The sequence below is a fragment of the Verticillium nonalfalfae genome (assembly GCF_003724135.2).
Source record: "Verticillium nonalfalfae strain VnAa140/NRRL 66861 chromosome Unknown scaffold_79, whole genome shotgun sequence".
Taxonomy (NCBI): Eukaryota; Fungi; Ascomycota; class Sordariomycetes; order Glomerellales; family Plectosphaerellaceae; genus Verticillium; species Verticillium nonalfalfae.
In genome coordinates, this window is record NW_021167304.1 from 49,314 (window position 1) to 73,426 (window position 24,113).

Consider the following 24,113-nt stretch of genomic DNA (forward strand, 5'->3'; position numbering starts at 1 on the left):
CCCACGAGAAAAGGAAGTGTCCGTCAGAGCCCCGAAACTCACATCGACCCCATCGAGACCCTCCCAGACAAACCCTATCAACCGTCTTCCCTTGTCCTCGTCTCCAACGCCAAATCTTCAAGGGCGGGGGGTATCTTGAGAAACGAGACCAAGACCTAAACCGAAACCAAAATAAACCGAAACACCTGTCAGCAATCGCCGCCGACATCCGCCGCCGTCACTGCCCATCCTTGACTGCCCTATTCGCCCAGCTGGGCAGTTTGACCGGCCTCTTCCTCCGTGATTCGCCCGCGCCTCGGACGGGGCTGTCGTTTTTGTTGTTGTTGCCGCTGTTGTTGCTGTTGTTGCTGTTCGACGTCGTCGTCGATGGGCCCGCTGCCGTTGTCGCAGCCCTGGCCATGTCTGCCCCTTTGCCATGTCCTTCGCTCGTGGTGCTCTGTCAAATCATGTCAGTCTGGCACTTGTTGCCTTCAAGATGGTCTTCAGGCGAGAGCGTGTGAAGTGAGAGACCCTTCCCGTGGTCCCCTTGCTGCTCGTTGACTCGGGAAAGTTTCGGGCGGATCATACATTTACGTGGTGCGGTCGACGCAGTGCCTGGAGCAACTGCTCCTTCAGCTCCGACCGGTCCATGCCGGACAACTCCTGCGCCCGCTGCTGGAACACACTGTCGTCCGTCGTGTTGACCAGAAACTCCACCGTCACCAGCCCGCTGAGCACGCCCGCCGCAAAGCTCTGGCCCTGAGCAAACAAGTTAAGAGTTTTCCAGGAGCTCAGGATCGGGAGGGCGCCGCGTCCGCTCAGCTGCTCGTGCACCGCCTCAGCAATCGCCTGGGCCTGGCCTTCGGCATCATGCGCCTGCAAAATCTCGTCAAAGTCGCTGCTCGACTGTACCGACCGGATGAGCTGTTTTCGAAAAAGCTCCTTCGCATGCGTTCCTCGGGAGACTGCCGGCGAAGAGCCTGCCTGGGGCGATCCTTGTTGCAATGGTGTCGACTTCCTCACCTGGACTGAGGATGCCGTCGTGCCCTCCATTCCACTCATGAATGTGTTAGCTCCCATGACCGGCAAAGATGTCGACGCCGCCGTTCCTGCTCTGGCCAGAGCGTCGATGGAAGCCTGCACATGGCTTTGCGAGCCGTGTTGTCCGAACTGCGAATCCGGCTCGTTCGCTCGCGGCATGCCCGCCGCCGCCTGCGATCCACCGCCCGCGTACGTTGTGTAGTACGGCATACCTCCCGGGCTCATGCCGACGCCAGCTGGCGCTGGCCTGCCTACCAGGGTGCCGTTGCTCGGGACTACACGGCCATTTGGTGGGGGGTGAATGATACCCGGTGCACCGGTCTGCATCTGTTGCAAGTACCCGTGCCCACGTCCGTAGCCAAGTGCTTGCATCTGCTGGGCGCCCTCTCTCGCGCTCTTTTCCGCGAGCAGTCGAGCATATTGGGTCGGATCGGTGATGCGAGCGTGCTCCAGACGCACCATCAGCTCAACTTCTTGGTTTTCTTGCGCGTCAAAGATGTAGTCATTGGGGTCCTCTTCCTCGAATGTGTCGGTGACGATGATGGACCGGATCGCCGAGGCGAAGGCTGGCGAAGAGAGCACACTGTCCAGAATTGAGTCTCTGCCGAGAAACTCCGTCAGGTCTTTCTGTTCTGGCGCCTTGTAGTCCCTCGTGAACGCATCCTTCGTCTTGGTCGACCAGCGTTTGGGATTGTCCTTGTCAACCACGCGAGATGCAAGCTGCATCTTCCAGACGGCCTTGTTGTACAAATGCTGCTCGTACGTGCCACCAGAGACGAATCGGTACACCACAACGGGCTTGGACTGTCCGATGCGGTATGCTCTTCCGATGGCTTGCTGTTCGGCGATCGGATTGAACCTGAAATCAAATATGACCACTCGACTAGCCCCCGTAATGTTGAGTCCTTGACCACCAGCTTGCGTAGAGATAACGAAGATTTCATTATCGCCTTCGTTGAAGTTCTTAACCATGCTCTGACGTATGCTTGGCAAGGTATCGCCTGTCAATCTGCTGTAAGGCCGTTGCTGCTGCTGGAAGAGCGTCGACAGCCAGTCAATGGTCGGAATCGATTGGCTGAAGATGAGCACCTTTTCCTTGCGTTTCCGGCACTCGTCCAAGATGGCAATAAGGACCTTGACCTTCCATGAAAGACCAATGTCATTCAGATCTCGACACCGATTCAAAATCTTTATGCTCTTCGTCAGGAAGGCAGGCGTGATCGATTTGTCCTGGGTAGTATCGCCACCCTGGGGAACACGCGGCATGTTCTTTTCCTTGACCAGCTTGAGGAAATAGCAACGGGGGTGGTTGTTGAGCAGGATCATGTTGTCGAGCACGGCAAAGGTGCTATCTGCCTGCGACTCAGCATTCTCCCGGACAGACCGGACGTAAAGGTCGTAAAGCTCCTCCTGAAGAGGAGTCAGAGGAACCGTGAGGAAGAACTCGACCTTGTCCGGGAGCTCGTTCTTCAAGGCTTTGATCGTGAGACGATGCGTCTTGGGAGCGACAGTCTTCTCGAGGATGGCGAGCCTCTTTTTGGCCAAGCGGTATTCGCCATGCGAGCTGTCTCCGTACAGCCCTTCCTGGATGGGAAGGGCATAGTAGGCGTTGAACTCCTTCAATGGACCCAGGTAATTGTCAGCGACCCAGTCGATCATGGAATAGAATTCGCCCACGTTGTTGGCTAGAGGGGAACCCGTCAGGGCGATTCGGCTCGGAGTCTGGAATTGTGAACCAATCGCCGCGAGTTTCGACTTTTGATTCTTCAGGCGATGCGCCTCATCTGCCACCACAATGTTGGGTCTGTCTGTAAGAATCTTTTTGAACCTCTCATCGGCGCGAGCCAAGCTCCTCAGCATATCGTATCCGAGAATCAGGACGCCACCACGGACGTCCCACTCCTGCAACGTGCTCGTCCTCGTGACGCTGTCCTGCTTCGAATCAACAGTGTAGCGTTCACCGAGGACGCTATGCTTATCCCAGGCCGTGAGCTCTTCCCTCCAGTTGTCCACGAGACCTGTGGGGCAGATGACCAAGGTTTGCGATCGCTGAAGTCGCTTCGGTATCTGCGCTCGAACGGACGGCTCAGGCGAAGCGGACGCTTCGGTGATGGCAATGAGAAGTGTGATGATCTGCATCGTCTTTCCCAGGCCCATGGTGTGAGCCAGTAGACAGCCCTGTTTTCCCGCGACGACTTGGTTCCACATGAATCGGACACCTTCGATCTGGTGGTCTTTGATCCTCCTGGCTATGTCGTCGTTGACGTAAACAAAGTCTTTGTCGTCATCTCCCTTTTTACTCACGTTGATGATGAGGCGCGAACGGTCCCCGGAAATGGTAGCCGACGCGGCCAGCCTTTGCTGCAGTTTCAGCCTGCGCTCCTCGTCCAGGGCCTGCTTCTGTAAGTTGGCCTCTCGGTTGTCTTTAGCCCCCTGATCCTCAATGACTCGTCGCCTTCGCTTTTTCGAGGGAGTAACTTCGTTTCCGGCCAAGTTTTCGTCTCCAGAGGATTCTCTTCCCTCTTCTTCTTCTTCCTCTTCCTCTTCCTCTTCCCCCGACCACTCGCCAGCCAAAGTCAGCGGTTGGCCGCGCTGCGCGTTGACCCTGGGGAAGTAGGGGATGACGTGCTGCGCGAGGAACTGGCAAAAGTCGGCCAAGGCTTTCAGGTTGCGCAGAATCAGCAGCTTGCCTTCCTCCCCGATTCCATTCAGGCGCTGGATGGAATGGCACGACAAGTACTGACAAAACAGTCGGCAGAGAATGTTGCGAATCCTGGTAAGCCCTTCTGGCGCACGAGGTTCGCCATGAGCAGCGAAACCCCCTGCCTTGCAGACTGGAAGGATGAGACCGCGCCATAGATCATCAGGATGCTCTGATGTTATGAAATCGAATATGATATCTCTCCAGGGCTCCTGTCGGTGCCAGAGGAAAGCGATTGTGAGCCGTTTTGAGTCTCTAGCTGCCTCCCATGTCTGAAGGCTGACGGCTGCTATATCTTGCGGTCGGTCGAATGGTATGTCAAGCTCGTCATGCCGAGCGCTCAAGGACGGTTCGGCTGGGCCACTGTCATCTGATTCCCACGGTGCCAGAGACCGAGATTTCTCGGGTGTCACTAAATTGATCACATCCCGCTCGCCAAAGGCTGTTCGACGGGCGGTGCTCGTGATGATGCGATCAGCTGCCGTAAGATCGATGAAAGCGCTCCGCTGGGGTGTGAACTCGGCTTTGGGCTGGGGGGATCGCATTGGGGTCAGTTTAGTTGGGTTGCCAACGGCAGAGGCTGGAGACTTTGGTGATTCGACTTCTGTGGAACCACAAGGCTTTTCTTTGGCGGACACCAGCTGCTGGGTCGACAGGATTTCCATCTCATCGTCGACAACAAAGTCATTATTGCCATCACTGTCCTCTGCCTCGCTTGTGATCAGATCGCCTTCTTCATCCGGGTAAAGGTTTATGGCCTTCGGAATCACGGATACGTGGGACCGAGGTAGGGGCTTGATCTTAGGGGGCTCGCGACCTTTGAGCATGTCAGCCAGCCATGACTGGTGCTCTCGGTCTTCTAAGCTGGCCTCCATACATCGTGCCTGGTAACGGAGCTGGCTCGGATTAGACCAGTCTTGTATCAGGATCTCGGCGCGCAACTTTGCAATACGACGGTCAAGATCAGTAACGCGCAACACAGCTTGGTTTATGTGTCGGTTGCGGTCATTGCGGCGTGCTTGATTCCAGAGCATGTGGGCCTTATGCTGCAGGCGAGGGAGTTTGGTACTGGTCCATGAAGACACGACGGCTTGAACGAATTCCTGAAGAATAGCCTCGACTTTCTCCCTACTGAGGTAGAGGGATTTTGGGGGCTTTTGGGCCTCGTTGGCCTCTTCTTCCATCTCTCTCAGGGTGTCAGCATCATACTCTGCCTCGTCACCAGAGTCTCCAAATAGGGGCAGCAACTCGTCTTCCGCAGACTCGTCCGAAAGCTGAGTGTATTCGAGCTGTGGTACGAATCCGGACGCCAACTGGGCAAATGACTCATTGTTCGTCCGGAACAATCTCTTCATGGCACGGTTGATCTGGAGACGTGTTCCAGGCGGGATGTACTTGGGTCGCACCCAATTAAATTGTACTGAAGCATGATCTGCGGTATCGTCTTGAAGCGTGAGCAGGTCCAACTCTGAATGATGCACAGTCGCGCTTGTTGTGAACTTGTTGTTCCGTAGGTAGAGAGCGCCGTGTGTCACCGAGTTGGCGGCCACAGTAGCGGCAGCGGATGGGAGGCCATTGCCTTTGACGTTTGCTGAGATGAGCTCTGGTGCCAGCCTCCTCTTCTTCTGTGTGGGCTCAAGTGAAAGCGGTTGACCCGACGGAGAAGTCATGCTGCCTTTGGGGGCAGCTGCCAACGGAGCAGGTTTGTTCATGGTGTCCGTAGGGACCAAGGCTGCAGGCATGGCCGCCGTGTCTGTGACGTTATCGAAGACACCAGGCTGCATCCTATGCATCTCCGCATCTTCGGCCCGCTGTGTTGGTTCGGGGGTCTGGCTTTTGGCACGCTGGGCTTGAGCCTTTCTGTAGGTCGGACTGCGCTTCTTGAGAGCTGCAATCGCTTTTTTGAGTGCGAATTTGTGGATGGACTTCCTGAGTCCGAGATCAGAGAACAAGGTGTCAAGGTTTTGGAACTCATCCTCCCAGCTGAGCAGGACCTCTCCATCTACCTCATGAAGTCTCAGGGACCGGGTAAGAGCTTCAGCATCCGGTCTCTTTGCAGGGTTCAGCGAGCCCCAGAAACTTCCCTCACGGCCTAATTCGGAGGCGAGTCTTTCGACGTCCCACTCGTAGGGATCATCATCATTGGAGTCGCGCATGGTCACGAGCTCAGACAGCCATAGGCATGATGCATCTAGACGAATTGGATGGCCTGATGTGGAAGACGTGGCTTGACAGTCGTGACATGAGAAGCTGATGCTTGTTAGCAAGACTATTTTGAAAGGCATTTTCTTTGTGCAGAGTGCGAGGTAATCCGATTAGGGGTCAGGAAGGTGCCAGAAAGAGGGAAAGTGCGGAAACGCCGTTCTCACCATCGCAAGCCCGCCGCTTTGCAATGGAAGACAGCAACGCCAAAGGAGCGGAGAAGAAGGAACAACAAACCATTCATTGAAACGACTGCAGTAAGAGAAGTCTTCTCCGCTGGTGTGGGTTGAAGATGCGGAGGGTGGCCTTTTTATAGCGCTGTGAGACTTACAAAGAGCCTTCCTTCACAAGGTCTGGTGCTGATGAAGGCAGTCGCGGCGTATTGAGAGAATACCGACAGCTTTCTGTGCCAATGGTGTATAGAAAAGAAGATAACGGTGCAGAAGAAAACAAGGAGAGCTTGATAACGACAGAGAATACTGAGCAACAAGTACGAATCGTCAGGTACTTGTCGTCTTGTGAGACCTCGAAGTTGTCTCAATGTGGGGGAGTGGGTGTGGGTGGGACAAGCCGGGACGCGATGGCACCGCGACGATTCCTACGGCTACAGCTACAGCGTGAGAGTCCGTCGCGGAAAGGTCGAGAAAGCACGTGATCTACGTCCCTCGCCTGGGGTGGTGAATGCGAACATCCCAGCTCCACATGAATCGTAAACAAGCACTCGTCCTCATCGACTCGGGACGACACTCGTGTGCAGTGCCGGGCTGTCATCTTTGTAGGTTGTTACCATGACATTGATTGTTTCCAGCCTGTCATGCCCGGCTTCAGAACCTGGACAGATGCACCCTTGACGGAGACATGGACTGAAGCTCTAGAATGCCTGCCTGCCTATCTACGTACCCATACCTCACCTAGCCTAGGTATGACTTAGTTGCTAATGGGCCACCACTACATGAGCTCGATTTCCAACTCAACCTGTGCTCGCGCCCAGTTTGTTTGTCACAGCAGCCACTCCGTCCGATACATCGTGGCCACTGCAATCTAACAGGATTTTCTCCATAGTCCTAGCGGCGCCATGATGCGCGTACCTGAAAGCACAGACAGCCTCGAGCCAGGCGAATGGCCAGCACCGGGAAAACCATCGCCGCCGAAGCCGGTGGGGATGGTGCAACACTGTTCACACGGGCCCTGTTTGGCCTGAACCCGTATTCCCCGCGCAACAGTAGACTCACCGAACGGTGACCGCTGGGTAGGTAGGGAACAAGCATAGGAGACCCGCGCGCAGAGAGGTAGGTGCTGACCAGGCCGCGCCGTTGGACCGCCAGGCCAAAGCTCCTGTGAAACGCCCGTCCCGTCTGTGGGCTGTACTCTCGAGCACCGTCCACCACCATCAACGAACCCTCCCATCGCCTGCGTCCCCTCGCTCCCAAAAGCCCCTCTGGCATTGGTCCAGATGCCAAGCGTTTCCAAACATGGGACCAGGCGACACAGTGGTCGAGGTCGACCGTTTGACAACTTGGGACCAGCTCGCTGTCAGGCAAAATGACGGGTCTCGTCGTCGCAATAAAGATGGCATGGCCTCCCTCGACTGCTGAGCGGGTCAACTTGCGTGTCTAGGCATTGCTCGCTCCTGAGGTTTTTTCCTTCTCACACGATTTGCACCTTCTGTCGGCCCTGCCTTCGTCATGGCCATCATTCGTTCTCCCGCGGTGGAGATCACCGAAGCGGTGAGGCGTCGGAGCAACCGTCTCGTTGTCCCTCGTCAGGGACCAGGCTCGGGCAAAGGTGACTCGTCCTCTGGCGGGTCAGACCGAGGCGGCGGAGGGGATGGGAAGGGGAAGGGGAAGGGAGGTGGTGATCGAAACAATGGTGATAAGGGACAGGGTGGAAAAGACGGAAACAGAGGGAATGGGGGCGGCGACGGCAGAGGTCAGGGCAAAGGGAATGGGCAGGGAAATGGGCAGGGAAACGGTCAAGAAAAAGGCAATGGCCAAGGCAATGGTCGAGGCAACGGCGAGGGCAACGGTCAAGGCAAAGGAAATGGTCGAGGCAAGGGGAAAGAAAGGCAAAGGGAACAACCATCGGCCAAACAGCCAGAGCCGGCTCTACCTTTTCTTCCTCCCCCCTCTCTTCCTCCGCCATCACCTCCTCCGTCATCACCTCCTCCTCCATCGCCTCCTCCTCCATCACCTCCTTCTCCATCGCCGCCACCACCACCAGCACTACCATCGCCATCGAACGAACCCTCATCGCCCCCCTCAACTACTGATGAGCCCACAACGACTCCGCCTCCGCCTCCTCCTCCTCCCCCCGCGTCTTCTCCTTCGCCGCCTCCTACGACCTCTTTGGAAGAGACGACGACATCGACAACGACCTCGTCCGACGTGGAAACCGCACGCACGACTACATCAACACCGCGATTGTCCCGTGTGCCGCTTCCAAGCACTTTACCCATCGCCCAGCAGCCCGTTGAGCCTCCTTCACGGCTGCCAATCATTGGGACGTTGACGCCTCTCCCGCCTCGGTCCACATCGTCGACCGCAAGCCCTACGTCGCTTGATGAACTGCTATCCCCGCCATTCGAGGGCACTCCTGTCACCGGTACCGCGAGACCGGATGCGATGATGCCATCGCCGACAGGTGGCGCAACGGCAGGCTCTGCTTCAGCCACTGGAGGTCTCAATTCTGGTCAGAAAGCCGGAATCGCCATTGGTAGCATTGGTACGTACATGTCCTCCAGCGTATTGGAGGGCTTTCAACTTACACATCACTAGCCGGTGCTGCCTTGGTGGCCATGTTTCTGGTCTTTCTTGTCCGATGGCGGAAACGCAGGTCCGAACGCTACATAGACTTGGAGCCCAGACCGCCGACCCGGCCCCCAAGCTGGACATGGCCCTTTGTCCGGCCTCTAACACTTCTCCGGGCGTCGCTTGCGCCCGAGCCTCGTGTCGATGATAGGCCAGTCTTTCGGGCACAAGGTGTGGCGGAGGAACCACCGATGCTTCCGCTCCCCGTGCCGGCCAAGATCAGAGACAACTCGGGCTGGGACTGGGACTGGGAGTCTTCCTCCGTCTTTTCCTTTCCACGTGCGTCAATGCCCTGGCTCACCAAGGACGAAGTGCGGGAAAAGAATCAGATGCCCGTACCAGACTTGCCGGTGGTCGAGCCTGAGTCGCCAGGAAGCTCCATATACTCTTCCCCCAGAGCCTCGATTTGGGAGCGTGGCCGGTTGCACCCTTTGCTGTTGAATCCGGTCAAGCATTTTCGAAGCTCAAAGTAGACAGACGGCACGGGAGGCATGTGGGCGAATTATTTACACCTAATGATTACGATGGATGAAACTGGCACGCGTGGCTGCGAGGTCATGATTATATTTAAACTGTTCGACTGGTTCGGTTCTCGACCGACAGTGCCATGTATACTAGAAAATAAGAACTCCAGAACACACCCCAGCATGCTGTAGGATGCGATGCTGTATTTCACCGCCGGAAACACGTTAGTGGGTCGCAAACCTAATAAAACAAGTGATGCTCAGTGCCGACTTGGGCTTGACACAAGAGCCGAAAAGGTACCTCTTCACCCCACCATCGTACGCCAAATGGTTGGTAACGGAAAGACGACATTATTAATCACTCAGTTCTTCTCGACTATGGCGAATGCTGTACCACTGCAACACACCTCACCTCTACCAACACCCTACATACCACGAAGCCAACCTCAGTAGACAGTTCATCATATAGCGGGAAACAGCAGTGGTTCACAACTTGGCGCCTTCTGAGACCGATCGACCTCACATCCCCCCTTCGCGTGCATCCCCAGCACAATGGCACCTGCAGCCCTCACGGCGGAGCAGTACCCGCCATCTCTCAAACAGGCAGAAAGGGATGATCTCGTCCAGACCATCAAGGACTGGTCGATCGGGCATGGCCTTGCCGTGCGGCCCCAGCCGTCCGTTGTCTCGAGCGACGTCGACCCCAAGAGCATGCTCGCCATCAATGTGCCTGTTACGCTCTTCCCGAGCCCCTTCCCCAGGCAATGCTTCGAGCAGGCGAGGACGGTGCAGAAGACGTACAACGAGCTCTATGCCGCCATCAGCAGGGATGAGGAGTTCCTCGCTGATGCCGTGAAGGAGTGAGTCGCATTCCCACCCCCACGACCTGCACTGCGACAAGACGCCTTGCGGTGTGCCGTCAACCCAAAATCAACAGCACGCATGGCTTACACACGACAGGGTCCGAGACGGAGATGAGTTTACGACGAGCCTGTGGGACATCCACCTCAAGGTCAAGGAAGAAGGCTACACGCAAGTATGTTGGCCATGGATCGTGTCGTGTTTCAGCCGCTGACCCTCCTGCCCGGCTGCAGAACCTGTCCCTTGGCCTGTTCAGGTCAGACTACCTGGTTCACCAAGACGAAGAAGGTCAGCGCCAAGTGAAGCAGGTCGAGTTCAACACGATCGCAGCCTCTTTTGGCGGCCTGTCGTCCCAGACGAGCCTCCTCCACAAGTACTCCTACCACTGACCCCTCCCCACATCCTCCCTGATGGCGTCCTGACCAGACGACAGATTCTTGGCCTCTGCCGAATACCCCCTCCTCGAGAAAGCCATCCCTACAGGCACGCTCGATCTGCCGGAGAACGACAGCGCCAGGGGCCTCGCGGCAGGTATACGCGCGGCGCACGATGCGTACGGCGCATCCGAGCTCGGCCATGAGCGCTGCGTCCTCTTCATCGTGCAAGACGGCGAGCGCAACGTCTTTGACCAGCGGCACATCGAGTACGCGCTGACAGAGACGGCATCGCCGATCCGCGTCTTCCGGCTGCCGTCCTCGCAGATCCTGCAGCACACGACTGTTGCCGACACGGCCAAGCGCCAGCTCCTCTACCACCTGCCCCGCAACGCATCGCGGGTCTTTGAGGTGTCGGTCGCCTACCTCCGCTTCGGCTACGGGCCGGACGACTACCCCGACCAGCGAGCGTGGGACGCGCGCCACCACCTCGAGAGGTCGGCGGCCATCAAGTGCCCCACGATCCTCAGCCAGGTGGCCGGCACGAAGAAGGTGCAGCAGGTGCTCGCGACGCCCCCGCCGGCGTCGGGCGCGGCGCCTTCGATCCTCGGCCGCTTCCTCCCCGACGACGGCGCGACGACGGCGGCCGTGCGGCGGACCTTCACCAACATGTTCCCCATGGACACGTCGGCGGCGGGCCTCGAGGCGCGGCGGCGCGCGCGCGACCCGCGGCTGTGCCTCGACTACGTGCTCAAGCCGCAGCGCGAGGGCGGCGGCAACAACCACTACCGCGGCGACATTCCGGCGTTCCTCGACGCGACGCCCGAGGCGGGCTGGGGCGCGTACATTCTCATGGAGCTCATCACGCCGCCGCGCCAGGCCAACGTCATCCTGCGCAACGGCGCGCTCGAGGCCGGCGGCGTCGTCTGCGAGCTCGGCATCTACGGCACGTGCCTGTGGGACCAGGCGACGGGCGCCGTCCTGCGCAACGAGGAGGCCGGCTGCCTGCTGCGCACCAAGGGGGACACGAGCAACGAGGGCGGCGTGGCGGCCGGGTTTGGGTGCATGGACAGCCCGAGCTTGGTGTAGGTCTGCTGGCTGTCCATTCATGCTGCCTCCTAGACAGTGGCTGCCTCATTAGACAATGCAAGGGTCACGATGGATCAACTTGAAGATAGAATTCACCGTTGCCGCTCACAGAGCTTTCCAGATCAATCAAAAGGTCCACACATCAAGCGAGGGAGAGAGAGACCATCATTACAACACAGCGGACAGCCGGATATTCAGTGTGGTATCAAATCACCCCTTCTAAGCGAGGATGTCCGTACACCAACCAGCCAACGGCCCCCTATCGTCCGATGACAGCCCCAAAAGTAACAGAGAAAAACAAAGGAGATGGTAGCACAGTGTCGGAGCGGAGAGAAGCTCGATCATACAGGGTCAGATGGCGACAAGGGGGGGCGGGGGCGGTTCTACAGCATGATGTCCGTACACGGGACCAGCGTCTTTACTCGCTGGGCGCGGTGCCGGTCGAGGGGCGCTTGAGGACCTCAATGTTGCCTGTGACATGTCGTGGTTAGCACCTTGTGTGATATATAATCTATATATATAGGGCCCTTGACAGCTTGCTCATCGGACGTACGCTGGATGATGTTGAGGGAACTCCTGGTCTTGCCCTCGGCGTCCTGGTAGGTGCTCATGGAGGCGTCGCCCTCGACAAAGACGAGAGATCTGGGCACACACAAAAAAAGACGCGGTCAGTCACGTTCGAGCGGCGTCGAGAGAAGGAGGAGAACGGTGGGGGAAACGCACCCCTTGGGCAGGCTCTGGAGGTAGTCGCGGCGGGGGCCGGGCTGCTCGAAGCTGGCGACGCGGAACCAGCTCGTCTGGCGGTTGTCCTTGGGGCCCGAGTTGCTGGCGACGGCGTACTTGAGGACCTCGCGGCCGGTGCTCGTGGCCTGGAGCTCGGGCGTGTCGGCGAGGTTGCCGACGATGGTGATGCGGGCGACGCCGCGCGACGAGGTCGTGCTGAAGGTGCGGGCGGCCATGCGCGGCGCGGCGAGGGCGGGGCGGAGGAAGGCAGACATGATGGGCAGATTTTTCGTTTCTTTGGGGGCGATAGATGTTGGATGGTGAAGATGGGAAGCGGCGGGAGCTGGAGGAGGGCGGGAGATGGGATGCGATGAGCGGTTGCTTCGTTGTCGAAAGAGGGGAAATGTTCAAATTCATGCGCCAGGGTCAAGGTGCTGAAGATGCCGTCGCGTTTGGGACGCGGTCAGGGGTTCCCTTGGGACCTGGCTCGTGCGCAAGGGTTGAGTCTATGCATTCAAGGCTGTATGCGTTAAAGGGTAACATGGGACAAAACGTTATATGCCACAAAAGGATATGGTGCAAAAAGGCATTTCCCGATTGGGGCCTGAATAAGACGACTCCTCCACAGCTCCAAACCTTCGTTCGACGCTGCCACGAGCATGACAACAGCGGTTCCGAGCTCTGCATCCTATCTGTCATCTTTCAGGCATGCCCACGCGTCCATGCTCCCATCAACCGTGCATCTGGCCGGCAATGCAAGATGAAGAGTCACCGTGCGTCGATGGCTCCCGCAGGCTGCAGACGGCATCGCGGCAGATCACTGCAGGAGACAAGCAACGCAAAGGTCCCTCGGTGGCTGGGGCAAACCCAATCCCATACAGCCCTTAGCCGACCGGCGGCCGTGCAAGGAATGGCAGCGCTACTTGTAGTCGAGCCGTCATCCGTTTCGGCCCCGGGCCAGGAGGCCTGGCCCGAGCCTTGTCCCGATTTCGGTCTGAATAGAGGCCCTGAATAGCTTCATCGTCTCGGATACGACACGGTCTTGGCCGCGAGCGGCTACGCCCATCTCGCGCGCCGCCGTCTTTCTTCTTCACCTGCCTCTTGTCGTCACCTTTGCCACTTGTCCTCACGGCGAAGCTGCTGTGCTTTCTTATTTGCGTCGGGGCACTGGCGCTCGATACATCATGTTCGCGCCCCTGCCGTCGCATCTCGCTGCTCTGTTTCTGTGCCTGCCTCGTTCTGCCTCGCGCCCGGGGTTTCGGTCAGCCGCGCTATTGAGCGTCGCCGGGCTTTATTGGGACGTATTGCTCCATGGACCGAGGGGTCGACCACCCGCCAGCAATGACACTGTTGACAGGAGCCTCGTCATAAGATCCTGCTGCCCTGCCCTCTCGGCCCTCTATCCTGTCTCGTAGTCATGGAACTCTTCCTCGTCCCAGCCTGCCTTCTTTGACGAACTAGTCTGAAGTCTTTGGTCTCTTCACCCTCGTTCGATTACAGCACTGCGTAAATCGGTGCCACCACATCTTTCTCCCCCTCCGATCACCAACCCATCCTGCGTACCTGTTCCTCAAAGAAAGACGGACACTCGTCTGGGTGTGACCCGAGAAGCATCTTGGCTGCTCCACGAGAAACACACGTACACCGGCAAAAGGCCGTTGCTTGATCTCGCTATCGAGCGCATCTCGTCACCGCCGCTTCGATGGCACCCGTCGCCGAAATGGCCGCCGCGGCCCAGACGCTGGTCCTCTCTCCGTTCCCCGTGCCGGACGACGTCTCTCCAACCTCTCTCACAGCGAACCTAGTCTGCCGGGTCGTTTTCGGTCTTCTCAACAACCTCATTTGTCTGGTTCCCCTCCGGCTGCTCTGGCGGAATGGCGAGTTCTCCGCCGTTGTCTTCATCATCGACGTCATGTGCCTCAACATGCTGACCGTCATCAACGCCCTCCTCTGGCGCAATGACGATACGACCCAGTGGTGGGCCGGCTACGGCTGGTGTGACCTGCACGCTTTTCTCTACGTACCTCTCATGTGTCTCTACTCGACCTCGTGCTTGGCCATCAGTCGCAACCTCTCCGACCAAGTCAACATGCTGCGCGCGAACCCCCTGACCCACAGGGAAAAGCGGAAGAAGAACCTCATCCAGGCTCTCATCATGTTCCCGATCCCCCTCATCCAGATGGCGTGGATCTATCCGTTGACGGCCCAGCGATACATCATCATCACCCTCGTGGGCTGCGACTGGAGGGTCCATGGCAGCTGGCCTTACTTTGTATTCTTTCTGCTGCCCGCGCCTCTTCTTGCGCTGGTCTCGGCCTTTTATTCGAGTACGTCCCCGTGGCCTTGGCGTCTTCTCTCTCTCTCATCATACGGAACAAAACGTCTAACGGAACTAGTTTTGACCTTCAAACGATATCGCGAGCTTCGAAGAGGCATGCAGAATGCACTGTCGTCCAACAGCTCGGCCTCTTCGCGTCAGAACCGCACCAGGCGCAGGCTCTACTTCATGACCATCTCCGTCCTCATCCCCTACCTGCCCCTGCAGCTGGCGCACGCTGTCCTCAACGGCCTCAGCAGTTTTCCTCTGCAGCCCTTTGACTTCCACAAGATCCGCTACGAGGCCGCCCCGTTTCCCTGGGACTCGATCGTCTTCATGCCCTCCACTCAGGTCCCGTGGATCTTCCTCAACAACAAGTACATTCCGATCCTGACGACCGTCGTCATCTTCATCTACTTTGGCATCACCGTCGACGCCCGCCGCATGTATCGCCATGCCGTGCTCGCCATGGGCCTCGGCTCCATGTTTCCACATCTGCACCACAGCGATGGCTACAACGTCAGCGACCAAAGCGGCAGCCGCAGCGGCACCGGCTCGTGGGGCGCGCGAACGTAAGTTGTCCTCGTACACGGTGTGGACCTTCCGATGCCTGTTCACAGTATTGACGCCCTCTTCTCATCCACAGTGACACCACGACGACCAGCACTCTCAAGCCCAGCCTGCGTGCAACCACACGCCAGCTGAGCCACCACAGCAACAGCAGCCCCTCCAGCAGCGCCGCCCGCAACAGCCACCCGTCGCACAGCCTGCCCGACCTCATCATGCCCATCGACGTCGAAGCAGCAGCAGCAGCAGCAGCAGAAGAAACACCCCCTCGCGTCCCGTCTCCCGCACCACCAAGACAACCGCACCGCAACCCCTTTCTGTTCCGCACGAGCCTCGTCTTACCGACACTCCCGCTGCCGCGATTCCTCGCCCGCGTCCGCGCCCGCCCGCACCGATATGAACCCCGGTCCTCCTCGTCTCACATGGCCCTCCAGCCGCTGCCTGCCGACGCAGCCCCCCGCAGCGCCGGCTCGGACGTGAGCCTCGCGTACCTGCCCCCCCAGAACCGCGAGCGCACAGCCACGCGCGTGTGGTCGGACGACGACGGCGAGGACGCTGCCGGCGCCCAGCACGCCGGCAGGCTCAACGGTGCCGAGGAGGCGCGGGCCGTCACGGTCGAGACGTCCATCTCCATGCATGCGCGGTGATGGAGCCTCCAGTCCAAGTCTGTAGATGATTCGATTGGCCGATTGGGGCCGCGAGAAGGGTCAATTTCTTTTCTCGTGACGTGAGTAAAAAAACAGGGAGGGGGGCCACGAAGCTTGCTGGATGAGAAGAAGAAGAAGAAGAAGAAGAAGACGCACGGCGCCTTGGTAGTAGGGGAAAGAGTTTCCAGACGTTCAACTTGTGTTCATTCTGGCGTCCGCTTTTGCTTCTAGCGACTTTGTCCTTGCTTGAACCCCCCCCTCTCCCCGGTCGATGGACTGAGGGGGGGCACTTTTGTCTTTGTTTTCACGACCTGCCATTTTCATGCCAGGGCGGTGTTCTGCCCTCTAGCGAATTGAATAGTGCATCAGCATGCTGGCGTTTCATGTCTTGTTGCCTCGCTGCTCATGTTTCGCTCGTGTCCCATTTGTTGAAGTTTCTCGCTGGTGGGCCTCATGCTCGCGACTTTGGCGCTGTCAAAGGTGACACCTCCGGATCAGCTGCCGATTATGGACTACTGGTCATGGACTGGTGGTCATGGACTGGTGGTCATGGACTGGTGGTCATGGACTGGTGGTCATGGACTGGTGGTCATGGACTGGTGGTCACAACATCATCCCATCCACCGTATACGGCCAAGTCTGAACCCAAGGCCGACAAGGCCAGCACTGTATTCAATAGAAACCCTGTATATGCAAAGACACCTCGCAGTCGAGCCGAACACGCCGATGCATCCACCGACAACGTACAACAGCCATGCACCTCTCCCCTCCCTCGACTGCCAAAGCCAGAACCCGGACGCCGCGCCATGCCTTGGTATAAAGTGGCGAGTATGAGCAAACAACTGGATATCTACCCCGCGAGAGAACCCAGGTCGTGAAAAACGTAAACGTTTCGTGGGATGCCGAGGCGCCCCCTTCCCATGTGGACAATTAAAACAACATATAACATGAATAGGATCTGTGAAGCGGAGGGCAAAGGAAAAAGAAAAAGGCAGTGCCCTGCAAACGTGCTCACGCCGTCACGGCTGTTGGTGGCTCCATGGGCATCACGCCAGTCGCCGAGGCGCCGGGGGTGCTGGGTGCCGCGGCGACCTCGGGGTCTGATATTTGTATGTCCAGCTATGTCATGTCAGTCGGCATCTCGGGCGAAGAGGGGAATCGTGCTGACTCACAGTCATGTAGCCCGTCCGTCGGAGGGGAATGAGCTTGGGGGCCGAAGCCCCCTCGTACGCTCCGGCCGTCTTCTCGATTTCCTTGTTCCACTGGTCCATCCAGTTCTCCAGCCTCGTGAGGCGTGCCTTGACCCCCGTCAGGCCAAAGTCATCCCACAGCCAGCCTGTGACGAGTCCGAGCATGCTGTCGACGATATTCCTCCAGTCATAGGGGTTAAAGATGGGAATCAGTTCGCCGTTGAGCTTTTCAATGACGCGGCGAAACTCCTGCTCCGACAAGCCAGCTGGATCCAGGATTTCCGGGTAGAGGTTGGAAAAGGTCGGCGCGAGGTCGCCCTCGATGAGCCAGTCCCTGCGAACGCGGATGATACGCGTGTTTTGGTATTCGGGAGAGTCAACAGGTACGTGTGGGTTGAGATGGGGATAGCATGGGTGCTGCGGGCCCCATTCTTCGCCCATGTCGCCGACCTCCTCGCCCATGATGGACGAGTCTGAGGACATGGCAGACCCGATACCATCGCCGGCCGAGAGATTGGAGTGGCGGCGAGGGTCCATAATGTCGGGGCCCCGCTCGAGGTCCCTCGAGTAGCCCCTCTGCTGTTCGTCTGGTTGCGGTGTCATAATGGCCTTGCCTTTGCCCTTGTCGACCTCTTGGGGTTGGAGGGAGCCGGGCGATGCCTGCTCGGGATCGACTGGCGAAGGGTTGGAGCTCGTTGCTCCTCTCTTTTCGTCGTACGAGTGGCGCACGGACCGGGGCAGGCTGATACGGTGATCGCTGTTGCCGCGGTGGTCAAATTGGAGACTGCCGCGTCCAGAGCCGGAACGACGGGATTGTCGGAGTTCGGGTAGTGTGAGCAGGGGATAGTGGCCTGCACCGGTGCTGACGGGGTCGGCAGGATCGGTCGAGTTGTCGAGAGCGGGATGGGATAGCGGGACGTTGGCAGGGGGCGGCGTCGAGGGTCGCCGTCGCCTCTGCTTGTTTTCAGTGGGACGTCGCGGTGTCGAGTTTGTCGGGTTCCATAGGCGGGCGGCGCCGGACAGACGACGAAGGCGGCGAGGCGTGGCAGAGGCTTTGCTGAGGAAGGGCGATTGAACAAAGGGTTCGTGGGGGATGTAGGCGGCACCGCGTGTAGACTCGAAGCGGCGGTGGACAGGAGCGGTGGGTGCGGGAGGCGACGGCAAGGTGGAAGCGCCGGGGTACACGGGGGGCTGACGATGGGAGAGGGTGGTCAGGCGCGGATTGGCGAATGCATCTATGGTGGACGACGGGATGGGGTCTGGAACTTGTCTCGCGTGGGAAGCCGTGGGAAAGGCGAGGGGGGGCGAGCCGCCGAAGAGACGGTCCCGTCGCAGGCTTGTGGTGATGGTGGAAGTGGGTGAGGGAGCGGGAGGCGAGGAAGGGGACGGTTGGGGTGCTCAGCAGGTCGGCGTCGCGTTCGAAGACTCTGCACCACAGTCTCGAGGGATGCCGCGGCGGTGATGGGGGGTGGTGCGTCGGGGTGGATTGAATGAGCCAGATCCTCGGACGGCAGTGATAGGAGGAAGGGCCGCTGGCGTCGCGCGGAAGCGAGATGGGACGCAGCTGCAAGGGCGAGCGGGAAGAGAGATCGTCGCTCCTGTTGGTCGTGGGCGGCGAGGTGGTCGTGAGGGTGGTACCAGTAGGCGTCGCCCAAAAAGGAGTGGCCGGCGGGTTCAGGTAGTGCTGTGCCTGTACTCGTGCCCGTGCTTGTGCCTGTGCCTGTGCCTCTGGCTTTGACTCCGGCTCCGACTGTGCCTTTGATGGGTGTTGGGGGTTCTGCAGGTTTTGTGGGGGTGTCGCCAAAATGGGAAACCTCGGATTGCTGGAGCGGGTGGTGGGCGGTTGGCAGAGTCTCACGAGTGGATGGGTCCGAATCGCACGTTGAAAGGAGTTGCGAGGTTAGTGTCGATGTCGATGTCGGTGTCGGTGTCGGTGATGGGCGTGTTTGTGGGTGATGAAAAAAAGAAGTTGGACAGCAGCAGCAGCAGGAGGAGGAACAGGAGCAAGACGGAAACCTGGACAAAGACCTAGACCGGGACCTGGACCGGGACCTGGACTGGGACCTGGCGCGGCAGCTGGGGCCGTTGGTGATGAGCGCCCGTGTGACGAGGTTTGGGCTCGAGCTTGAGGCAGGAGCAGCAGCAACAGCAGCAGCAGGTGCAGGTGCTGCCGTGGTGGTAGGAGCAGCAGCAGCGACGGCAGTGGCAGCGGTGGGAGTAGTGGCAGGGGCAGGTGCAGACACGGGTGTCCAGGCAGGTGCAGCCGTCTCGGTGCAGCGGCCGTCACCGTTGCAGTGGCAGGGGCGGCTTCTTGGTTGAATTAGGGGGACTGCCGAGAGCGGTCTAGCGGCGAGCGCATCGAGTCCCAGCATTCTGGTCCCTCCCCGGTCCTTCAGCTCGCTTCCGTCGGTGCGCCTTCAGGGCCGGCCTGGTACCCCCCCCCCGAGGCAGGTAAGGTCGCTCGTCGGCGTGGAGAGTGGGATGACTGTGATCAAAAGGAGGCAATGAACCAAAGTGTGAGAGGCAAGCTAGGCAGCCAGTGGACGAAAGGGTGGAAAAGCTTGGGAACAGCAGCCCTGCTTATGGATATATAACGACGGGACAAGGGGGAAGGGGGGGGGAGGGGGCCAGGGGACGAAGGGCAGGAAAGAAAGAAGGCTTGACCACTTTTAGGCGTTTTCTTTCTTGTTTGCTCGCCGTTGCATCTGCACTTGCATGGCTCCAGCTCCTCTTCTTCTTCTTCTTCTTCTTCTTCTTCCTCCTCCACTTCCAGCTCCTGGCGCGCCAGCGCTGTAACGGTCTGGCCGATCTGGCGTGTGTGTGTGGTTCGTCTGGCAGTCTTGACAGTCTTTTTTTGGGCAGGCTGGCGGCACTATGGATGAGGCACTGCAAGGGCAGACATGCGTGTCTGAGCGCGCGCGAGCTTGTTACAGGCTCACGCAATGGATGGTTGCCCGCAGGAAGAGCGCGATGAGTCGTCGTTGTGGGGAAAGGGAAAAGCAATCAAGAGAGGCACGCCGTCGTTGAGTGGACGCCCTTCGCAACCAGTCGGGAGCCCAAGTCCATATATCGACGGGTTCCGTGGTTCGCCACCGTCCACGGACGAGAACGCACGACTGCGCGACTACGAAACTGCCGTCGCTCGTGGCGGCAAACAGGGCGATCCTGGAGAGCGCAGTACCGAGTGTCAAGGAACGTGGCAGACGTGTCACCAAGGCCCTTTTGGGCCGAAATTGCCCATGAACGAACAATCCCTTTTGGGATTTCCAGTGACCCCCTTCTCATCATGGGCATGCAGGTAGGTCGGTGCTAGTCAGGGGTTGCTGTATCATCAGATCGGCAAATCTGGTAGGGCTCAATCGGCCTTGGAGTTGGGACGGAAGCCGAACCAAACCGAACGCAGTAGACTGTAGCATACAGAGCTGCATCCTGGTCTCGAGGCACCCGGCAAGTCGCTGGTCCGGGTCGGTCGAAAGAAGAGGTCCATCGAGCGGTGTCCAGAAATCTCTTCCGCGCGAGAGCCGCTCATGTCGACGCGCCCCGAATCTCACCTTCCCATCGCTACCTCTAGGCTTCAATGTCATGGCGGGCGGAGCGGGGGGGAGCAGGCAACATGCGCACCAACCGTCTGTGCGTTCAAAGCCGCATAAAAGTTGGAATTGGAGGAATTTCGAGGGCTTGACAACGCGCCAGCCCTGCTCGTCGTCTGGTCTCCGGATCTGCCGGTTGATAGGACGCGCTGTGCTCGTTATCGTGTCAAGCTACAAACGATGTCAGGCTACAGACGAAAGAATAGCATGAGCATTGCCGTTGCAACGTCAGGATTCGATGCATAACAAAAGGGTTGGTCGTCATGGATGAGATGCAACCCGGGGAACCATGCATTCTGTGGCCTGCAGCCCTTGTCCCTTGAAGCCATCTCCAGAAGTCCATTCTCGGCTACAGTTCAGCCTTTCACTAGCGTCTCAACCCAGGCAGGCATGTTTCTGATGCGCGCATCTTGGAAGAAAAGAGAGTGCGTTGAGTGATTGCGGTGGGCCACCTCTGGGGGCCTCCCACCACAGTGATCTGATCGACAGATGTGCCACGACATGCCAGACGGCCATGGTTTGTGTTGAGTGGCGTGGCTCGCTCGATACACTGACTGATGCAGGTGCCATGGTTTTACCTGCCCGCCGACCTGCCTCGTGGGGCCGAGGATTAATCAGCGGTAAGCAGGCCCTACCCTCCCCTCCACCTTGCGTTGAGGAGCGGAGGAAGCGACCCAGGAGCCGGCCATCTGATCTTTCCCCGCGGGGACGGAGAGGTGACGTGATCCTCCACTCGTCACCTTTATACAGGACCTAGGGTAGGTAGGTAGGTAGGTACCTTACCTACCAGGCCAGGTAAGGAGGCTCCTGCATCGCATCGACCCAAGGGTCAAGAAGGCACCTAGGGATAGGCAAAGCCAACACAACTCTATCTCGAGCTCAGCACCGAAGACCCATGGCCTCAACGTTGCACCGTCCTCTGCTGTAGACCATTGGGTTCATCCAGCTGCGCAAAACATGGCTGTCACCCCGGGCAAAAAGGCACGACGTCAGCTCCAGTTCCGTCCATCAATGAGGGGCCGGATTCAAGCTGAAGCTACCTATCTACCTAGGTAGCTAGCTGGCTGGCTAACTACCTCCAGCTGAGTTGGCAGCCCATGCTACGCATCATGACAGGCTCATCACGCTCCATCACTTGCCACAGCCCTTCTTTTTCCAATCTGGTACAACACACGCACACGCACGCACACACACAACGGACTACTGAGACAGCGACATTCCGCCCCCGCTCGGCGCCAGCGACTCTGACTTCCTGCCCATCATCATCACCCTGCCATTGTCAGATGTACCCACCCCTACACCTGCCACGGCTCTCCCAGCCAGGCAACCCTTCCGCCGGCCTCGTCCTCCCGTCTTCGAAGCTGATGCGGCCACTGTGCACGCGACAAACGTGACCCGCCATCACCAAGTCATGTCCGACGACAGTCCCCCGCGCGCGCGGCCGCCGCCGCCGACTCTTCCCAACATGACGAACACGACGACGGTCAAGTCGCCGCCGCCGCCGCACAACGGCCACGCCATCCGTCGCGCGAACACCATCGACGAGTCCTACCGCCGCCCACGATCCTCCTTCACGTCGGCCGCCGCCACCGCTTCGGGCCCCTATGACGTCCCCCGCAGGAGAGACTCGACCCTCTCCGACTACAGCCTGGGCGACGCCGGCGATCTCTTCAACCCAAAACCCCTCGGCCACCAGCCCTCGGCCGAAGACGGTTCCAAGTGGACGCACTTGCCCATCGCCTTTGCCCTGCTGCCCGCTGTCGGAGGCATCCTCTTCCAGAATGGCAGTGCCATCGTGACGGACGTCATGCTGCTGGGCTTGTCCGCCGTCTTCCTACACTGGTCCGTGACGCAGCCGTGGTGAGTCTACACCCTTCCCCCTTTGGCACGACATGATCGCTTGAAAGATACTATAACGTGAGCTGACCCTTTCACCAGGAGCTGGTACCATTCCGCGCAAGAAGTACGTCTCCACGAGGAGCTGAGTTCATCCCTCGCGGTCGACGACGAGAGCGATCCCGACCCCACAAGCGAAACCGAGCCCGCGGACGCGTCTTCCGCCGAAACCAAGCCTGAGGCCAAACGACGAACATCGACAGACGCGACATCGGATGCTCTCGCCGAGCTGTATCTGCACGAGGTCCTCGCCTTGGCTTCGTGCTTCTTCTTCCCCATACTGGGAGCCTACCTCCTCCACACCATTCGGGCGCAGCTCAGTCGACCGTCCGAGGGCCTCGTCTCCAACTACAACCTGTCCATCTTCCTCCTGGCTGCCGAGCTGCGTCCCATGTCCCACATGATCAGACTCGTCCAGTCGCGCACACTGCGACTCCAGCGTTACGTCCACGAGAACCCCTACAGTCAGGTCGCCGCCAACAGCACTCACATCGCCACGCTGCAAGAGAGGATCGAGGCGCTCGAAGCACGCCCACCATCAGCAACAACATCGGGCACGTCGCAAAAACAGCAGCAGAATGGCGCCGCCGAACAGAAGCAGCAGCAAGCCGCCCTCTCGCGCGATGTCCGCAACGCGATCCAGCCCGAGCTCGACGCCCTCAACCGCGCTGTGCGCCGCTACGAGAAGAAGGCCACGGTACTCGCCATGCAGACCGAGTCCCGCTTTGCCATGCTCGACGCGCGCCTCAGCGACGCCCTCGCCCTCGCCGCCGCCGCCGCCAAGAACAGCGCCGCCCAGCCCAGCCTGCTGCGCTGGCTCACCGAGTCGGCCTGGAACCTGTGCTTGCTGCCGTTTCGCGCGCTGACGTCGGTTCTTTTACTGCCCTTCAGGACGCTGCTCGGACTGCTGAAGCGCCAGAAGCGGGTGCCGGACAAGATGTCGCGGTCAGCCAGGTCGGTACGGCCATCGTCGGGCCAGTCGCGCTCCGGTAGCGATAGGCCATTGAGCCGGCTGTCCCGGAGGTAACCTGGAAGCTATATAGACAGCACGGCATGTTTCTCTGGTGTGCACGGCGTTCTTTTCCACATGTCGGCAGCCGGGGAGGGGACTCGGTTTTGATACCAGGACAGTAAAGACGAGACGGAAGTGACTACGATTGGTGGTCTATAGCATATTAAACCTGATGCAATAATCTTTATCCCCGTTTTCTTTCAACAGCATCCCTCTGACGAGGTGGCACGTGATTGATTGCGAAATTTCAATTAGTGAACACCTGATCGTCAGTGGAAAGAAGAGAGAAGGACGGATGCCCAGTGACGACTTTGTTCAACCGGCTGGAATGCGCATTCTGTCCTCGGCAGGCATACTGTGAGACAGGCAACGCGGTTGAGTTCAATAGGCATGGCAATGTTTCCCGGCCACCTTATTCAGTCAGATGGGTGTTACAAGGAACGCGGGACGTCGTGAACCATCGACGGCTCCCGACCTCCGCCGCCCATGCTTGTCGCAGACTGCGGCACAGGCGGACGAGGCAAGGAGAACGAAAAAGGAGGCCTTTGGCTGCCCTCTCTTCCCAGACGAGGCCGGCCTCGACCGTTTCAGACGAAGACCGACAAACACTTGAGCGACTCCTTGATCCGCACGACGAGGATGAGTTTTTGCAG

At 58.9% G+C, this 24,113-nt stretch overlaps 6 protein-coding genes across 6 annotated transcripts; 3 read left to right on the forward strand and 3 right to left on the reverse strand.

Annotated features, from left to right (window-relative positions):
• Positions 1 to 239: 239 nt before the first annotated feature.
• D7B24_008588 (uncharacterized protein) lies at positions 240 to 5,877 on the reverse strand (the record flags this gene model as incomplete). Its single annotated transcript, XM_028642674.1, has 2 exons — positions 240 to 436; positions 588 to 5,877. 2 exons carry the CDS (start codon positions 5,875 to 5,877, stop codon positions 240 to 242), a joined length of 5,487 nt encoding a protein of 1,828 aa, XP_028493522.1.
• Positions 5,878 to 9,746: 3,869 nt separating this feature from the next.
• On the forward strand, positions 9,747 to 11,518 carry D7B24_008589 (uncharacterized protein; the record flags this gene model as incomplete). Its single annotated transcript, XM_028642675.1, has 4 exons — positions 9,747 to 10,054; positions 10,155 to 10,230; positions 10,289 to 10,428; positions 10,489 to 11,518. 4 exons carry the CDS (start codon positions 9,747 to 9,749, stop codon positions 11,516 to 11,518), a joined length of 1,554 nt encoding a protein of 517 aa, XP_028493523.1.
• A 418-nt stretch (positions 11,519 to 11,936) lies between these two features.
• Positions 11,937 to 12,516, reverse strand: RIM1 (ssDNA-binding protein, mitochondrial; the record flags this gene model as incomplete). Its single annotated transcript, XM_028642676.1, has 3 exons — positions 11,937 to 11,989; positions 12,072 to 12,160; positions 12,242 to 12,516. The coding sequence occupies 3 exons, from the start codon at positions 12,514 to 12,516 to the stop codon at positions 11,937 to 11,939; spliced, it is 417 nt and encodes a 138-aa protein (XP_028493524.1).
• Positions 12,517 to 13,961: 1,445 nt separating this feature from the next.
• On the forward strand, positions 13,962 to 15,772 carry STE3 (a-factor receptor; the record flags this gene model as incomplete). Its single annotated transcript, XM_028642677.1, has 3 exons — positions 13,962 to 14,568; positions 14,638 to 15,130; positions 15,205 to 15,772. The coding sequence occupies 3 exons, from the start codon at positions 13,962 to 13,964 to the stop codon at positions 15,770 to 15,772; spliced, it is 1,668 nt and encodes a 555-aa protein (XP_028493525.1).
• Positions 15,773 to 16,783: 1,011 nt separating this feature from the next.
• On the reverse strand, positions 16,784 to 19,334 carry D7B24_008592 (uncharacterized protein; the record flags this gene model as incomplete). Its single annotated transcript, XM_028642678.1, has 3 exons — positions 16,784 to 16,891; positions 16,945 to 18,298; positions 19,027 to 19,334. The coding sequence occupies 3 exons, from the start codon at positions 19,332 to 19,334 to the stop codon at positions 16,784 to 16,786; spliced, it is 1,770 nt and encodes a 589-aa protein (XP_028493526.1).
• A 2,229-nt stretch (positions 19,335 to 21,563) lies between these two features.
• On the forward strand, positions 21,564 to 23,475 carry D7B24_008593 (uncharacterized protein; the record flags this gene model as incomplete). The annotated part of the gene is made up of 3 exons (XM_028642679.1): positions 21,564 to 21,604; positions 21,765 to 22,412; positions 22,491 to 23,475. The coding sequence occupies 3 exons, from the start codon at positions 21,564 to 21,566 to the stop codon at positions 23,473 to 23,475; spliced, it is 1,674 nt and encodes a 557-aa protein (XP_028493527.1).
• Between the last annotated feature and the right edge of the window lie 638 nt (positions 23,476 to 24,113).